This window comes from Lagopus leucura, unplaced genomic scaffold (assembly GCF_019238085.1).
Source record: "Lagopus leucura isolate 7727_CA_CO unplaced genomic scaffold, USGS_WTPT01 Super-Scaffold_100008, whole genome shotgun sequence".
Taxonomy (NCBI): domain Eukaryota; kingdom Metazoa; phylum Chordata; class Aves; order Galliformes; family Phasianidae; genus Lagopus; species Lagopus leucura.
The window spans coordinates 8,498,399-8,515,426 of NW_024962265.1; the positions used below are offsets into that span (position 1 = coordinate 8,498,399).

The 17,028-nt window shown below is 37.2% G+C and overlaps 1 protein-coding gene across 1 annotated transcript in view; it reads left to right on the forward strand.

Annotated features, from left to right (window-relative positions):
* SEMA3E (semaphorin 3E) overlaps positions 1-12,912 on the forward strand; it is a 127,824-nt gene extending 114,912 nt beyond the window's left edge. The window contains exons 12-17 of the mRNA XM_042872579.1: positions 225-316; positions 921-962; positions 4,060-4,226; positions 8,997-9,064; positions 9,547-9,686; positions 12,297-12,912. Of these exons, the coding sequence (XP_042728513.1) occupies positions 225-316; positions 921-962; positions 4,060-4,226; positions 8,997-9,064; positions 9,547-9,686; positions 12,297-12,749 (962 nt within the window). The 3' untranslated portion in view covers positions 12,750-12,912. The remainder of the gene's footprint in view (positions 1-224; positions 317-920; positions 963-4,059; positions 4,227-8,996; positions 9,065-9,546; positions 9,687-12,296) is intronic.
* Positions 12,913-17,028: the final 4,116 nt, after the last annotated feature.

A 17,028-nucleotide genomic window follows, 5' to 3' on the forward strand; every position in this document is an offset into this window, starting at 1 on the left:
AAATACTAGCTAATTTGTCGTGTATCTCAGGGATGTCTCAGATGGCTTAGTTGCCAGATAGGCCAGAGCATGTCACGGTGTCTTTGGAACATATTAGTATATGTGATTATTTCCTAAGATTAATATGTGTGTCCTGTAGCAGTTATTTAATTACTTTGAAGGCCAAATAAAAGTTTCCATAATTTTTATTCCAGCATTTTTATGTTTGTTTTTTTTTTTCCCAGATAATGGAATTGTGCTGAAAGTCATTGCAATTTACAATCAAGAGACAGAATCAATGGAAGAAGTGATTCTTGAAGAGCTGCAAGTATTCAAGGTGAACCATGCTGTATATGAAGCATATTTAAAACTGTCTTAAAAAATTTTCAGTTAATTTTTTAAAAATGTGACAAACATCACATAGCAGTTGTCTGCAATAATTTTTCTAATTGTCTATTTTAAGACACAAATTCTTCATTTTCTGCTGTTTTTTTTCAATAAACTTGTTAGGAACTATGTTTTGCTATTGCTCTAGGAAATCTGAACAGAGGGCAGAGAAAAGTATGAGAAGAAATTCCTGTTATTTTTAATCTTATCTTCAATTAATGTTTTGTTATGAAAAACATTCCACTTATCACTTTCATTTAGGACAAAATTGATGGCATGAGATAATATTATGTTTGACAGGAAAACTATAGTGTTACTGTGACTCTTATAATTCTGAAATAAGTGTTGGCTTGTCATTTTTAAATAAACCATTTTAAAGCAGTACTTCCCAAAACTACAATTTCCTCACATCTTTCTGTAGGATTAGAAATTAGAAAAAATGAAAGTATCTAGCAGTGATGAATACAAGTAAACATCAATGCTATTTTGCCTAATTTATTCTCATAGTAAAGCCACGTTATTTTTTCTAAGCAAGGATGTTTCCTATTTTTCAGGTGCCAATTCCTATTATTTCCATGGAAATCTCTTCAAAAAGGGTAAGTGATGAGTTTCACATACAAAAATTGTGACTCAGATGTTATAAAGCTAAAACCATTAGGTTAGAGAGATAGACAGACAGACAGGGATCTAGCTGCACATAATCTCTAACAAGATCTGGTCTGAAAACATCAAATTGTTTTGTAATGCAAGTTCTGGTTTTTGTTCCTTTATGAAGCATTTATGTTTTCCAATTCTAAGATTACATCTGTTAAATCAGTCTGTATTTTACATGTATTGTTCACGCAAAAACAAGTAAAAAAAGCAATTCGATCCATGAGAGATCAGCAGAGAATCACTACAGGGATTAGCTTGGTGGATATGACAACTCAAGGAAAAGCTCCTTGCTGATAAATGCAATATAGACTTCAGCTCTATGGCAATCTAAGTTCTAAATAAGCCTTAGCGGATGTCCCATATATTCAGTTGCCAATGAAGGCAGAGCTGTTTGGACCTGACTACCTTCAGAGTTTCTGCTAGCCTCTCCTAATACAAATTACAGTTACTATTCTTGTAAATAGATACTCATCTGTACCCTATCGTAGATATGGACCCATCTCAGGATGGAGCAATATAAACATCCCAGGATGCTTATTTCTTAATGTAGACAACTATTGCAATGTAAGTGCATAGAAATGCAGTGAAACAAAACTGACAAAGAAGGAAGATTGCTTTAGTAGTAGGTTGATTGTACCCCAAAGGTCATTTTAGTTTTAGTGGCTAGTCAACTTGCATTTTTTTGTAGTTAATGTAGAAAGACAAACTCCTCTGATAATGATTTGGGTGAGGATCCTAACTTAATGTTTTTTTCTGAATTATTTCCTGGATCAATTTATTGTATCCATAGACATTGAAAGGAGCTCCGGAGACTAGGTTTCCTAACGTTGGAACTAAGTGAATGTTTTGTAGAATCACAGAATAGTTTGAGCTGGAAGGGAGCTCGGAAAAAAAGTATCATTTCAAATATTTCCTTATTTGCACTCAGAGAAATTTCATAGTAAACGGATTGTGCTGGAAGACTGAGAAAGAGATACTGTATTAAAAGAGAAGTAGTCTGCCTCCATTATACCCAATTCCCAAGAGGTCTGCTAACTCTACAATTTCAAGAAGCACCTGGAAATTATGGAGAGAATAGTAGAAGAGTCATCAAAACTATTCAGTAGTTGAATAATAAACGTCCCTGCAGGCAGCAAAAGCAGCTGTACTTTTTCAACATATTAAAGAGAAGAGGAAGAGACAATTGGGCATCCAGACATAGAATTTTACCCAACCTAGTGACTTGCTGTTGTAGCAAAGGAGGGGGAAGGCTTTGAACACTGATTTCAAAGCAATAAAAGTAAATTCAGATTTCTGAATATAGACAAATTTAATCTAGAAATAGCATACAGTTTCCTGGCACTAAGGAAAATTAAATGTTGGAATGTGTGTAAAGGGCTGGCGCAAAATCATTTTGTATTTAATATTAGATTTGTGCACAGAAGTATAATTTAGTTAGTTATAATTTATGTGAAAAAAAAAAAAAAAAAAGTTATGCAATTTCTCTGCCCAAATATTTTTTCTAGTCTGCTTTAACTGTGGAGTTTGTGAGCCTAGCCTATAGGGATCTCTTGCTAGCTTTGTTTCAACAACCCCATAGCATTCACTAGTCTTCACTATGCCAGTGATATAATAAAATATCTTATTTCAGGCTTGAGCTGTTTATCTTTGTGGCTAGGAGAGAATGTTCTCCTCTGATATTCTGTTTGCTAGATATCAGATGCTTTTTGCTGTTCTCTGATGAATCAAGCTGTACAGTAGATCTTACTCTTTTTAACAGATGAAAAAGAAAATTCCACTTTTCATGTGTCATTGAATGTGCTGTTCACATCTTCTGGGACAGTCATGTTGCAGCTTTGGCAGAAGAGAAAGAATTCCCCTCTAACAAGGATCTTATGTTTAGTTATCAGATTGAGTTCCTGTTTATCTGTATTATCTCAGCTGAAGAAGAATTCAAACATTGCTGTTACCAGCCTCTCTGTTCTCTTCCACGGGCATTTCTGAGAGTTAAGAGTTAAGTTCTGAGATATAGAAGAGGTGTAACCAGGGACAAGAATTAACTATTAAGATTAAATTTCATGGTCTGTGATAGGCAAGCCAGGTTAAGTGAGCTAACTGCATTTTCCAGCTTTAAACAATTTTAATATAGCATTCTGAAAGCTTGTGCTTTGTTTGGCCATTTGGATAAACCCAGCCCAGTGTTCATAAGGAATCCTTTTTCTGATTGGAAAAACAGTGGAATTGAGCCGTGCAAAAGCAGTTCCTATTGCAGTGCATATTTCCGTGTTCAGTCCATCTTCAGTCACCAGTAAGAAGATTTTTCTCAAATCCCTGTAAACTCAAGATGTTCTTTTCTGAATTATCCCATCAACTTCTGAATCACACTGATCATATTTCATTTGCTTTGTAAAGGAAAACTTACATGACTGAAGCACTCTTAGTGTTAATGCTGACGAAAAAAAAATGTGAAGAAGATAAAGTGTGACCAGTTTATTTGTAAGAAAAGACTGAACACTAGCAGAAAAAATATCGACATCCTTTGTACTGAAGGATTATATAAATCATAGTGCTGCAGTGCATTTGTATGTGTGAACATATTGTACATCAAGAGTTAAATATGTACCTGATAACTCCAGTTTTAAGATTGAGGTTGCTTACAACTTTTTCAAATATGATCTTTCATTAATATTGTATGTCAAGTTTTTTTTTTGCAGATTGGTTAGGTGACAGAATTGTAAGGAGGGAAGCACTGGAAACTACCTTGAGGAAGAAAAAGAAATGTATAAGTCTCTGTTTAAACACAAAGCTTACAAAGCTGAAACTTCAAAAGCGAGGAAATGCCAAACCATATTTATTCATTCTAATTTCCTTCTGTTCCTCCGTCCTCATGCATGAGAGTTTAGACTGTTGACAGTTTTCCTACAGAGTAACTCTGCCTCCCTCAGGTCATAGACTGGATGCACAACAAAGCTGAAACTAATATGTCTTTAAAACTCCACTTGTTACAGAAGTTGTATTGGAAGTTCTAGCATCTTAATCATATGTGTTATACTTTTCCAGCAACAGCTCTACATTGGAACTGAATCAGTTATAGCACAAGTGAAGTTTCACCAGTGCGACATGTATGGCACAGCCTGTGCTGACTGCTGCCTGGCTCGAGATCCCTACTGTGCTTGGGATGGCATCTCCTGCTCCCGGTACTACCCCACAGGAATGCAGGCAAAGAGGTGAGAACTGCTTCTTTCTGTAGAATCTGTCTTGTGAAATAGGTTTAGAATGGTTCCTAATACACTGAGGGATTTTTACAAAAGATGAAGCCCAAAGTTTTGAACTAAATGAGTACCATAGACAAATTACATGAATAAACCATAGATGATGGGAATAATATGTAAGTGTACATATAATAAAAAGCAAGATAGGACAAGGTAATTAGTTAGGATGTGTAGAAATTGTGGAACCTGAGCATGATGTAAATAGTATGGAATAAGGGGTGGATATTGTCTTAATTTCAGCTGGGACAGAATTCTTTTCTTCTGAGTTTCAGATATGATGCAATGTTTTGGTTCTAGCAGAAGAACAATGTTGATACCACATCAATATTTATAGCTGCTGCTAAGCATTGCTGTACAGAGCCAAGGTCATTCTCAGTGAAGGGCCCAAAGAGTTGGGAGGGAACAGAATTACGGCAGCTAACATAAACTAGCCAAAGGGATATTCCATACTATATGACATTATGCAGGAGTTTTAAAGGGGGTGGAAGTTTATATAGCTCTCTTCCACTGCTCAGAGAGCTGCTTTCACATCAGTTGGGGGGTGGTGAGTAATTTCTTGTGCATCGCTTGTTATTTACATTTGTCATAACTATTATGCTTTTCCTTTTCTCTATCTTAGTGAGTAGTTTTGTCTCAATCCACAAGTTCTACTTTGTTGTTTTTTTTATTCCCTCCCCCATCCCAATGTGAAGGGGTAGAGTGAGCAAACAACTGTGTGGTGCTCAGCCACCTGCCAGGTTAAACCACAACAGGCATAAACTGCATTACAAGGAATAATTCATGAATGAAACATATTTATTATGAATTCATGAATGAAACTTTATTATTATGACTACTTAGTTGTTATTTTAAGAAAGTTTTAAACAAACCTCAATGTCCTTTAATTTCTTTTGGTCAGCAAAGAAAAGATGGATGTTTCATTCTTTATAACATCAGGGATGTATTTTGGCAGTATTTATATGGTAAAGATATCACAAAGCAATAACATATTTAACAAAATTTGGGGAAAAGAAAAAAAGAAGGAGAAGAAAAATAAACAAGAATCTGGTAGCCACACACTTCCAACCAGTGAAAGTAGGATGTTAGCAAAAGCTGAGTTTAGGTGAATTTATAAATTCAGATTGTTCTGGAGGTCCACTCAAATCATGAACCTAACTTGGATGCTTTAACAACCCTGGGCAGACTTCTCTCCATTCCAAATTGCTCTTTTATGGCTTCTGGCCCTCATTCTTTGTGCAGTGATTTCCCATATACCTATCATCTTACCCTCCCTCTCAAACCCAGGTTCTCTAATTCAACAAAGATACCTGATCTAACATATAAAACATGTATAATTTAATCCAGACCTTTTCACAGCACTTCTAAAAGATAACAAATGCAGAAATTGTTGGATAAGGTGGCTTTTTGAGAACTGAGCATTAAAAAGTCAAAAGGAGAAATACAGCCAATGCTAGCATACTTCAAAATATCCTGGAGTTATTACACTGAGGGACAGGTAGGAAAGCTATGCCACTTTTACAAGATTATATAGTCTTCTCATGTCTCTTGCAAGCAGCCCTATGGGAGGACATAGACTCTGGTTTCCTGCTCCATATGAGAAGACCTTGGCATCAAATTAAGAAAGATGAGCAGATGGGCCAAGCAGATTTATGTCCTACAATGTATATATATAAATTGGATTATTGTAATCATAATGCTTATGGGTAAGTTATCTAAGTCATAAAAACCATCTGGGGAAGAGAGTAAAGGGATAAAAGGCTGGCTTTTCTACCAGCCTGCTTAGGCTGCACTCACATTTATGTTATTCTGCAGGTTGTTTATTGTCCGTGAAAAGATAAGAGAAACTCGCTCACTCCTTAACTCAGTTTTAGCACATTTTTAGCATATTTCTCACCTAAGACAACTTCCAGAGTAGCAGCCCCTAAGTTCCCTGACAGATGCATTTATCCAGGGTTCAGTGATATGGGCAGTACCCCAGGCACCTTCCTGTGCCTTGCCTCCCTAGCATTCATCAGGTCAGTCTCCAAAAGAAGAAAATAATTCTCTTATCACCCTCCTGCTCTCGAGATAAGAGCTGCAGAAGTGAAGAAGAGATTTACACTCTATTGAATGTTCTGAAGGTCTGTAAAACTTATTTTACATGTAAGGGTTTGGAGAACAGCCAGCAAGGACCCTTAATACTGAAAAGAATAGATAGTATTTTCTTTGTTCACTTTAACTAGCTCAGAACATCTTCATAGTTATGAGCTGTGCAGTAGATGGCAAAGCAAAGAGAGCTCCTCAGGACACACATACAGAAGTTGTTTAATCTACCTTCTGCTGGGATCCAGATGGAACCATTGCTAGGAAGGGAAGATCTCATGAGACAACATGGAGTTTTCTATTTCTTGGTTATAAGAGTTATCATTTCCTCAGGTGATAATCCTGCCATTGCTCCAGACACAACCGATGCCACACCCCGGAGTAGACACCTCTTTATTTCCCTTAGCCTTGTCTTAGAGTATGGTTTAGACTTTTTCACTAGTTGTATAGGGTGGGCTTCTGAATTGTAAGAGCAGCTGTTGCTAGAGCAGTTAAGAGCACTAAGAGATCTCTTTTAATTCCTGTCTTACTGGTGTTGAACTGAAGATACACAGTATATCCTGCTCCCATTTGTTCTCATGCTCTCTGCTTTAGAGCTTAATGCCTGCAAGGTATGAGAAGTGTTTAGAGAAGCATGAAATAGAAAACCTGTAAACTAAGGCACATGCAGGATGTAGAGAACTGCAGCAGAAATTTGAAAAACAAAAAAACAAAAAAACACAAAACACATAAGCAACCCACTGGTTGGCAGCTGGTACTAATTTGTTTGATTTTGAAAGACTATATTTTAATTCCTTGGAAATGCATAGTCTTTATAATTAATTAAATATGGGACTTAATTAGGGAGACTTAAAAACTGAGCTAAGAGTCCCATAACCCAGTGCTGGCAGTGCAGAATATTACAGTGTCACAGTAGTTACAGGTGAGCAACTCTGGCATGCTGCAGATATTTTAGATGCCAGAAAAAAATTATTTTGCATTTCACTTCAATGCAATATTCTTTGGAAAGCAGAGTTCCAGGATTTAAATAGCTCTGTTAGTTCACTGTTACCTCAGTAATCTGATTTAGGCAGGTTCAGTTTTTATCCAAACAAGCACTAAATTCCACTGATGAGCTTATTTGCTATGCTAACAATTTAGTATTTTTCCTAAGTCTCCATATTGCTGCTGCAATGTGGTTTGCCTTTCACAGCATTGATCAAGCTGATAGGCAAAAGAATATTTCAAGCATTCAGTTGCTTTTTAACTTTCTTCTTATAATGCTTTGAAAAATATCTTAAATTGTCTTGCCTTAAATTATATGCTGTCATTTGAGTAAAACGCTTTGCACAGAAAGGATCTGGGTGATAACTTAAATGTCACTCTACTGACACTCTGTTGTCACTGCTCCCCATTCCTTCCTATTCTTGAAACAGCACTGAAGTGAAGGTACAGGTAAATGCATCTTCCCTCATCTCCATCAAAATGCCACCAAAGAAATATTTATTTCTCCTGAATGGCTCCAACAACTGGAAAAATATTGTTATTTTGCAGAACTAGGATTTTTTTAGTTCATCAGGAAGAGTACTAAGTACCTACCTACTCACTGTCCATTTCCTATCAAACAGTGCTGCCTCACAGTGAGGTTTTCATCTTTATTTGTTTTTTTCAAGGTTAATGTCAATTTTATTTGTGCATATTTGTGCAAGAGAATGAGTCTTATGAATAATCTATATACACTGATATGCAAAGCTGGTAGTACTACCACTAACACTTAACAGAGTTATCAGTAAGCACAGCTACCACATCTTTACATTAAAATGAAAAACCCCAGAATGAATTAAATGCTATCACTGAATATCAGCTTCTATTTAAAAGTATGGATTTTTAACACCTAGTCTGCCTAGAGGTCCCCATGTTTTCTTTGCTGAGAGATTCTACCACATGCCTTATTTTCTTTGCTGGAGATTCTACCACATGCCTTATTACGCTCACATCCACTGTTTGGTCTCCATGAATTTCCAGTAATCATTGATGGGTGCAGTATTTTCCACACAGAGGAATTCAGTGACACGCTTTTGCTTCATACGTACTTCCACGTCAGGTACCATTCTGTCAGACTGCTTCTCTGGTGCCATCTGTCTCACAACAACAAAATGTAATGGAATACAGGCAGGAAGGTTGATCTCTACTTCCATACTACCAATATCCACCTCTGACATTGTGGGCCAACATCATAAAATAGAAGGAGGTCCTAATAATTTCAATAAAGTCTATTTGTGCCTATTATTAAATCTGCCTTGTGAGTATTCATATAGAGTTGTTTGAAACAAAGAATCATAGAATCCTTGGAATGCCCAGGTTGGAAGTGGTCTCTGAGATCATCTAACCTTTCATGATAAGTGCAGGACCTAGGCAAGACTGTCTAACACCTTGTCTAGATGAACTTTAAAAGCCTTCTCTGTTGGAAGATCTTTTTTTTTCTTATAGATGCAGTCATACGTAGGTTGAGATAAAACATAAATGAGTATCTTTCTCAAAAGTGCTACATTTTTAGGAACCAAGATTTAGCTCTTTATGTTTTTAGTGAATACCTACTCATCATACACCAACAATCTCTGTGCCAAGCACATTTTCTCAAGGAATTTTATTTTTCCTCTCCAGACGCTTCCGCAGACAAGACGTACGACATGGAAATGCAGCTCAGCAGTGCTTTGGTCAGCAGTTCATTGGTAATCTACTCACACCTTTACAAACTGTTAGCAAATACCTGGCACAGAAAGTACAGATTTTGGCAAAAGGCTATACGTTGTCATTTTTATCCAGATAAAAGATTTAATTTGTGGTTATACTTGAACATATATTATATCCTTCTGTTTAAGTGACTGAAAATCAAGTAGCTGAACAGCTGATAAGAAACAGCCGCAAGCAAATAGCAGTATGAAGGGCTGAGACCTGTTTCTTTGTGTGTGGAATCATGGCCCAATTTGCTCCACTTGCTTTATGGCCATCTTCTATGAGAGTCTGAGATGATGGGAAAATTCTCTTAGTAAGTCAGACTTTCACCAGGTGCTGCTTAGCAATAACTATGTGATTGGATGTAGATTAAATTTCAGTCTTAAAAGTAAGTCCAGCCTGAAGTCAGAAGGTGGCAAGAACTGTCAGAAACAAATTGACCTATATGTGACGTATTTTTTAAAACATTTCCCTCCAGGAGAAGTCTTGGAGAAGACTGAGGAGCGATTGGTTTATGGAATAGAGTACAACAGCACCCTTCTGGAGTGCACCCCTCGAACCTTACAGGCAAAAGTAATCTGGTTTGTCCAGCGAGCCCATGAAACTAGGAAGGAAGAGGTAACTATCATTAAATCCTAATCTTTTAATTAGTTAAGCACATGGTTAGGAACATTGCATCTTCACTGAAAGGCCTGTCATCAGTTGCTGAAATGTGCATGAGTATAATGGAAGATCATGATATTCATCTGAGTCATTATGCTTCACTGAGTTAATAGACTTGGTCATTTCATTTGGTGCATGAGTTCAGCATCATGAAATTGAATAACTGAATAAATATTTGAAATGTAGCTAAACTTGTTAAGGTCTCAAAACAAAAGAGAATCTACCATTTCACTTAATATGTTATCGCATAGGTGAAAAGTGTACATATTATTCCCAATGTTAGACTTGCTTAGCATTTGTTAATTCTTGCTGCCCCACCCATTACATCACAAAGCCTTCTGAAAATGGATTTTGGTGATTCTCTGCTTCTTTTATATATGTTGCCTAATTGTAAAAGTTGGACCAGATGGCCTTTAAAGGTCCCTTCCAATTCAAACAATTCTGTGATTCTATGATAATTCCTACACCTCATAACTGTTACCATAGAACTGACATGGTACACATCAGTGTAGCTAGCCTTGTTTAGTATATGGGAGCAAATAGGAGAAAAACCTCGGACTATCACAGGGTATAATTGTTTTCCTTGTTGCCTAGCAGCTAGGCTCTGCTGCAAACATGAGACCCCAGCTCATCTGCAGACTGAGTCTGAGGAGAGAGATTAATCTGATACTGAACGTGGACATTTAGAATAAAGAGATCTAAGTAGGTTCTAGTCTTTGTAGGTTGTCATCAATGTCAGAGCAATTTTTGTTGCAGATATAGCCCATAGTATCATCTCATATTAAACTAGACATTTTCATTTCATCATTGACTAGGCAAGCTGTTGAATACAAAAGTAAACAAGGATGCCACATGCATCTGTAGATATTTAAAATGAACACATTTCTTCCTGATGTTTCAGTCTAGTCTCAAATCCCAGCATAGTTCTTCACATTTTGTATTTTCCCATGTATTTTCCTAGAAGATCCCAATCCACTAATCATAATTATTCTTACAATAAAGAGACCTGGTCTTTCAGTCTTTAATGAAACCTGAGGATTTTTACTGGGGAGGTAGGAGGAGGAGATGTGTTGTGTTTCCTTTTAGACTTAGCATCTCAGATACTAAGGAATAGAAGTGTAAATTCAGACTCTAAAGTTTCAGTACATTTTTATACTACTAGGATGAATTTATTTTAATGCTTTTCTTTTATATTTATTCCATTTTACATGAATAATTCTATCGTCATTAGAAAAAGATGATCCCAAGCAGAGAGAAGCACTTCTACCAAATATTCAGGATCTTACTGTTAAATGAAAAGATAAGGATTCCATTCTGCTGGGCATTTCTGCTGGCTGGTTCAGACAGCTGTATGCTCTCTGCATATCTGCATGTCTGAATGCCCTGTATTTAATAACTTAGTTCTCAGAAACTGCAGGGGGAATTCCAACATGACACTCGGAACTGAGGCTTCAAGATCATGATGGTCCTACAGTGAGATTTCAGGTTGGGCATTAAGAAAAATTTATCTGAAAGAGTGTCAGGTGTTGGAACGGGCTGCCCAGTGAGGTGGTGGAGTTACCGACCCTGGAGGCGTTCAAGAAACGATTAGATGTTGTACTGAAGGATACAGTGTAGTGGGAAATATTGGTGATATGTGGACGATTGGACTGGATGACCTTGGAGATCACAGAATCACAGAAACACAAGGTTGGAAACGACCTGCAAGATCATCCAGTCCAACCACCCTCCCATTCCTATCAGTGCCAAAAGCTACTAAACCATCTCTCGTAGTTCCTCATCTAGGCACCTCTTGAACACTGCCAGGGATGGCGACTCCACCACCTCCCTGGGCAGGCCATTCCAGTGCCTGACCACCCTCTGAGAGAAAAAGTTTCTCCTAATATCCAACCTAAACCTCCTCTGGTATAACTTCTTGCCATTTCCTCGGGTCCTACTATTTGCCTGGGAGAAGAGGCCAGACCCTTTTGCACCACAACCTCCCTTCAGGAAGTTGTAGAGTGCAATGAGGTCTCCCCTGAGCCTCCTCTTCTCCAGACTGAACAATCCCAGCTCCTTCAGCCGCTCCTCATAAGACTTGTGCTCCAGACCCCTCACCATCTTTTCCAACCTTGGTGATTCTGTGATTCTATGATGTGAAAATGTCTGTGAGTGTTGCTTCAAAAACATTTGACAATTTAAAAGAGCATTCACATGGATAATTATGGCAGGTCAGCTGACAAAAGCCCACGTGTTTTCCATCCAGAAGTTCATTTGAATGTTTCAACCTAACTTCTTTCTGTGATTTAGCCACGAATGACTAACCCATGCTGGGAAAGCAGAACTGTGTGCTCCACTGTCTGTTCGGTCATGCTTGCCAGATTTTGTAGACTGCTTTCCTTTCACAGCTCAACTTCTTCTTCAAGTAAATATTTTATTTGCTTACAAACAGTGAAATAAAGGGTCTTGGATCCTTAATCTGCCTCTTAACATTTAATATTATATTCCTGAAAGTACTTTTCATTAAAAAAATGCACCAATGAAATACAATAATGCACTCTCCTCTATGCAACTATCTCTTTTCAGGTGAAGACAGATGATAGAATAATCAAAATGGACCTCGGCCTCTTATTTCTGAAGCTGCATCGGCTGGATGCAGGGACTTATTTTTGTCAGACAGTGGAACACAGCATAGTTCACACTGTTAGAAAAATCACCCTGGAAATAGTCGAGGAAGAACGTGTAGATGAAATGTTCAGTAAAGACTACGAGGAGGAGATATCTCACAAAATGCCGTGCCCAATGCAGAGCAACATACCTCAGGTATCAAAACCATGGTACAAAGAATTTCTTCAACTCATAGGTTACAGCAACTTCCAGAGAGTGGAGGAATACTGTGAAAAAGTTTGGTGTACAGATAAGAAGAGAAAAAAGCTGAAAATGTCTCCATCCAAGTGGAAATATGCCAATCCTCAGGAGAAGAAGGCAAGAATCAGGCCAGAGCACTACCGGTTGCCCAGGAACATAGCTGACTCTTGATGGACAAAATCCATCTTCTGTTTCTGGGCAAAATTTTATTTGGACTTCAGTAAGAGGGAAAAATCAGCTTGGTTTTGGTAAATGAAACAGGTTTATATGTATAAAAAATCAGGACTGAAAACAAATATGCTATGGTAAGTTATACCGTACACTCATGACTGTTTAGAAGCATTTTACACAAAATTTTATCTGTTTCTAAGTAGGTCAGTGCAATCAGAGTTTTGCTTTAGGAAGGATGTGACAATCTTCAGACTTTGAGTGCTTGAATCAGTTTCCTGTGTGGACCATGCTTGTGCTGTATATTGTTGCATATGATGGCATATTTAAGTAAATTCAAATAAGCATTCACAAGAGGGTGAAATATAGAACATGTATCTTTCATTGTTTTCACAAGTTTCTCATAGTTCTAAAAGCAGCATGTCTTAAGATCTTACATTTTGATTGTGACCAGTTCAAATTCATCACTGAGAGCAGTGAGATTTGTTAATATGGTGTCCTGCTTTTCCTAAAGATAATGAAGAGAAACCGTATTTACTTCCCACCGTTATTTGTCTCATCAGTTATTTATAAAGCACAGTGTACTGTTACAGCTAAATAATATTACCTAGTAACTTAATGTAAGTCAGGTGCATGCTGGGAACACAAAGAGAATGAAATTCTTCGACACATCTATACAAAATATTGGAATAATGGTTTAGACAGAAAGCAAGCCTATCTTGTCTCTAATAATGGACGCTGCCTTAACACAAATTAAGCGACTGCCCTCTTGTGGCTAAACAAAGCAAATCCGATGGTATCATATTTTCTCAAGTAACGTGTAGCTAAGTATTCCTAGATCCACAGATGGTTTGTTTTCAGCATATACTTCTCGTCTCCATGTGCCAAATCCACAGATTTAGAAGGTAGTGTTGGAAGTCACTCATCCTGAAAAGACAGCATTTAAAGTAATACTTTATGTCATTAATGTACTTTTGGGATTAAATGCAGTAATACAAAGTTAGGAAGTAGACTGAAACAGGAACAGCATTATGCAGATGCTTTTCTACAGTGTTGTCTGATCCAGGCAAACTTTCCTAATGCATGATCTCTGGTCAAAAGAGCTCTTTTCTGCTCTTGTGATTGATACTAGGAGGAGATCAAAGTAGTAAATTTACAATCTAGGACTTTCAAGACTTTTCCTAAAAATGAAAAAACAAAACCAAACAAACAAAGCAAAAGAATACTTTTATTTGAGCCCAAAAGCAGCTGCATAAAATGTAGAAAATATATCAGTTCACTACTTGGAAAATCTGGTATTACAAAATGGGCTGCATATATAGAAAGAAATACATAAATTAGTGGAAAAGTAGGGAAGTTATAAGCACAAATGAGTTAAAAATGAGTTAACTCCTCAAATAGAAACATGATGCCAGTAGAGTAAATAGCCAAGCTGTTACAGACTTTGATGCTGCCAAGAAAATATACAAAGGATTCACCAGTTGTAATGAGGTTCACGCACAGCTTCAGCTTCTAATCAGAAAGCAGAGTTTTGAATTAATGAGAATTAACATCCTGGAGAACAGAGATCTGCTAGCTTTGCTCTGCTGATGCAGTGGATGGATGCTGATGCAGTGCCCTCCAAGCACTGTGTAAGAGGGTCTCGGAGCAGGAGTAGGGAGCATTGCTGTGCCCCTCTGGAAACTGACTGTCCCAGAGTTTGGAAAGAGCCTGTGTCACACTGCCAGCAAGTGCTCGTAAAACAGCAGATAAGCCTTTCCATCAGCATTATCTTAAGGAGAACAATTTATCAGGAAGTTTGTTTAGCTAGATTGCCTGTCTGAGAGATGGGAATGGACACTGCGCATTGGCTTGCATGAATGTGCAAGGTTGCTAACTTTGATCTGATACAGAAGACTGGTTAAATTCACTTTTCAGTGGCAGTTTAATGGAACTTAGCTCCAGTTATGATCTCTGATTATTTACAACTACATGGAAAACTTTAGCACTAAAGACTATGACAGAGAGAACACAGAATAAGCATTTCTAATTTATATTTGATCCACTGTAAAATTTACCCTGGCATCCCTAAGGCTGGAAAGCTGCTAAAACGCTATTAATATCTTTGGATGAGTTATGAAACCCACTTCTTTTCAGTAGTAATGGGAGTTATATTGTGAGAATAAAGAACAACAGCATCTCAGCCTGATGGGAAAAAATATGACTTTATGCCTCATTCTGAGATTTCAGGTAGAAATCAGGGCGTTATATGTAGACAAGCATTCCTGATTTAATATGAGTGTGTATTTTAGCTCCCCATCCCTTTAGTGGTTACATATGGAGAATTCCATTAAACTTTTAATAAAAGTTTAAATTTCTAGCTCGCACCTTGCAACTTCCCTGAGTATTCACAGCTAAAAGATCTTTTTCAGAGTGCTACAACATCAATGGAAGAGGAGAAAGACTGACAGTAATGTATTTTGGAAGGATACGCTCAAATGTGCTCATACACAATGTTATTTAAAATGCTTCTTTGTATATATGGGGGCATTGTCTGCTTCTTTTCATTATGAGTTTGATGTATTTTGTATGTGCATGAAGTGTTCAAATTAGAAATATAATTAAGAATCACATTTGGCTGACATCATTTGTATTATTTCTCATAATTCAGTTTTACCAGACAATAAGATCATGTGTAGATCACGTGTGTGATCATGAATAGATTTAGTCTTCCAAAGTCAGGTGGATTTGGGAAGGTTATGAATAAAGCAGCATCTGTTACACAGATATATTTTTGAGAGTGGAACATGGCTAAAACCGGAAGATTCTAATTTATAGACATTTATTGAGAAATAACAAGCTGGAAAACCTTTGAGTTCTGCCCTGCTGCTTGATGAAAACAAACAAAATGATTGTGTGGATCTTGTACTAAATACTTAATTTCCTCTCACTTTTCTGTTGTCAATGAGATTATCGCCACTGGTACAAACTACTGTTGTCTCAGACTGCTGGGAGATCTAGTTGGGAGAGTGCTAGCCTGAAGTGAAATTCCTGCCTTGTATGTATCAAAATAGGCCTTTAGGCTATACTCAAATAATAAAACACATTTCTTTATGCAGAACTGATTTATGAAATAGATAAAAATAATTGCCTAATCCAGATGCCCCAAAAGCAGTCATATTGCAGGAAGTGTTGAGTTAACTGATACAGTTAAGGAGTTTTTCTTTTTTTTTTTTTTTATTAATTTTTGGAGAAGAAAATACACTTTTTCTCAAAATGTAGCCAGCCAGTTACTCTTTTAAAAAGTCCATTAATTCCCTTAGTCTGCCTCAGAGCAGTAAAGCTGGAGCTATTAATGCAACTTTATATCTCTAGGTCCAGAAGGTACAAATGCCTTTGAAAGCTGCACTGTCCAGATAAGAGGCACTGAAAGTGAGCTTTTCTACATTTGTAACCCAGCAGGATGGCTGCAATGCCTATCAGCCCTGGAATCCTGTTCAGTTCCCCAAATTACTGTTTTTAAAGGAGAATTCATGTCCTGTTAGCATGAGTATTTATCACAAATGAAGCCACAATTGACAAGTCTTATCTTGGGGTGATACTTTCTCTGCTAATAATGAATTACTATGATTTTTATTTTTTTATGAAATAATTTAACTGACTAACAATATATTCAGGAAAATGGCAGAGCTAGCAGTGTCAGGTGAAGCTACTAGCTATAAGTTAATCAACATTTTACAATTTCTGAACATATTTGCCAAGCATCTACCTAATCCATCACCATAATCCCATTTGTCAAATAGCTTTGCCCGTTTCAGATGATGCACCTTATCAGCACTCGAATTAGATATGACTGTCATGTAATGTGGAACCAGGAAATACATTGTTAAGCTTTTGTGCACGTGCTCATAATTTGCTGAAGTGAGAGCTGCTATATGGAAGTACAGGATTTGACATAGTTAAATGCAATTGGAGCATGGAAGCCTTGGCTGCCCAATTCCTAGATTTCTTGAGATTCTTACTCAGAAAAAGCAGATTTAACTGGAGGAGGGGAAAGGACTATGGAGATTTCAGAAAGTCAGAATTGATGTTTCATTATATCTGCTGGCTAAAGAGCCACAGTGCATGACTTGTTTCAGCAGACCTGCCCAATTGCAACACATGACAAATTCCAGTGAAACAAAACTGTATTACTTGCAATGCTAGTTAGTTCAAATGCAGAATTTTATGGCTTCAGGAATCTTTTTGCACATATTTGGAAAACTTTATTTGAAGTACAGTCTAGGATTACATTTAATGTGGG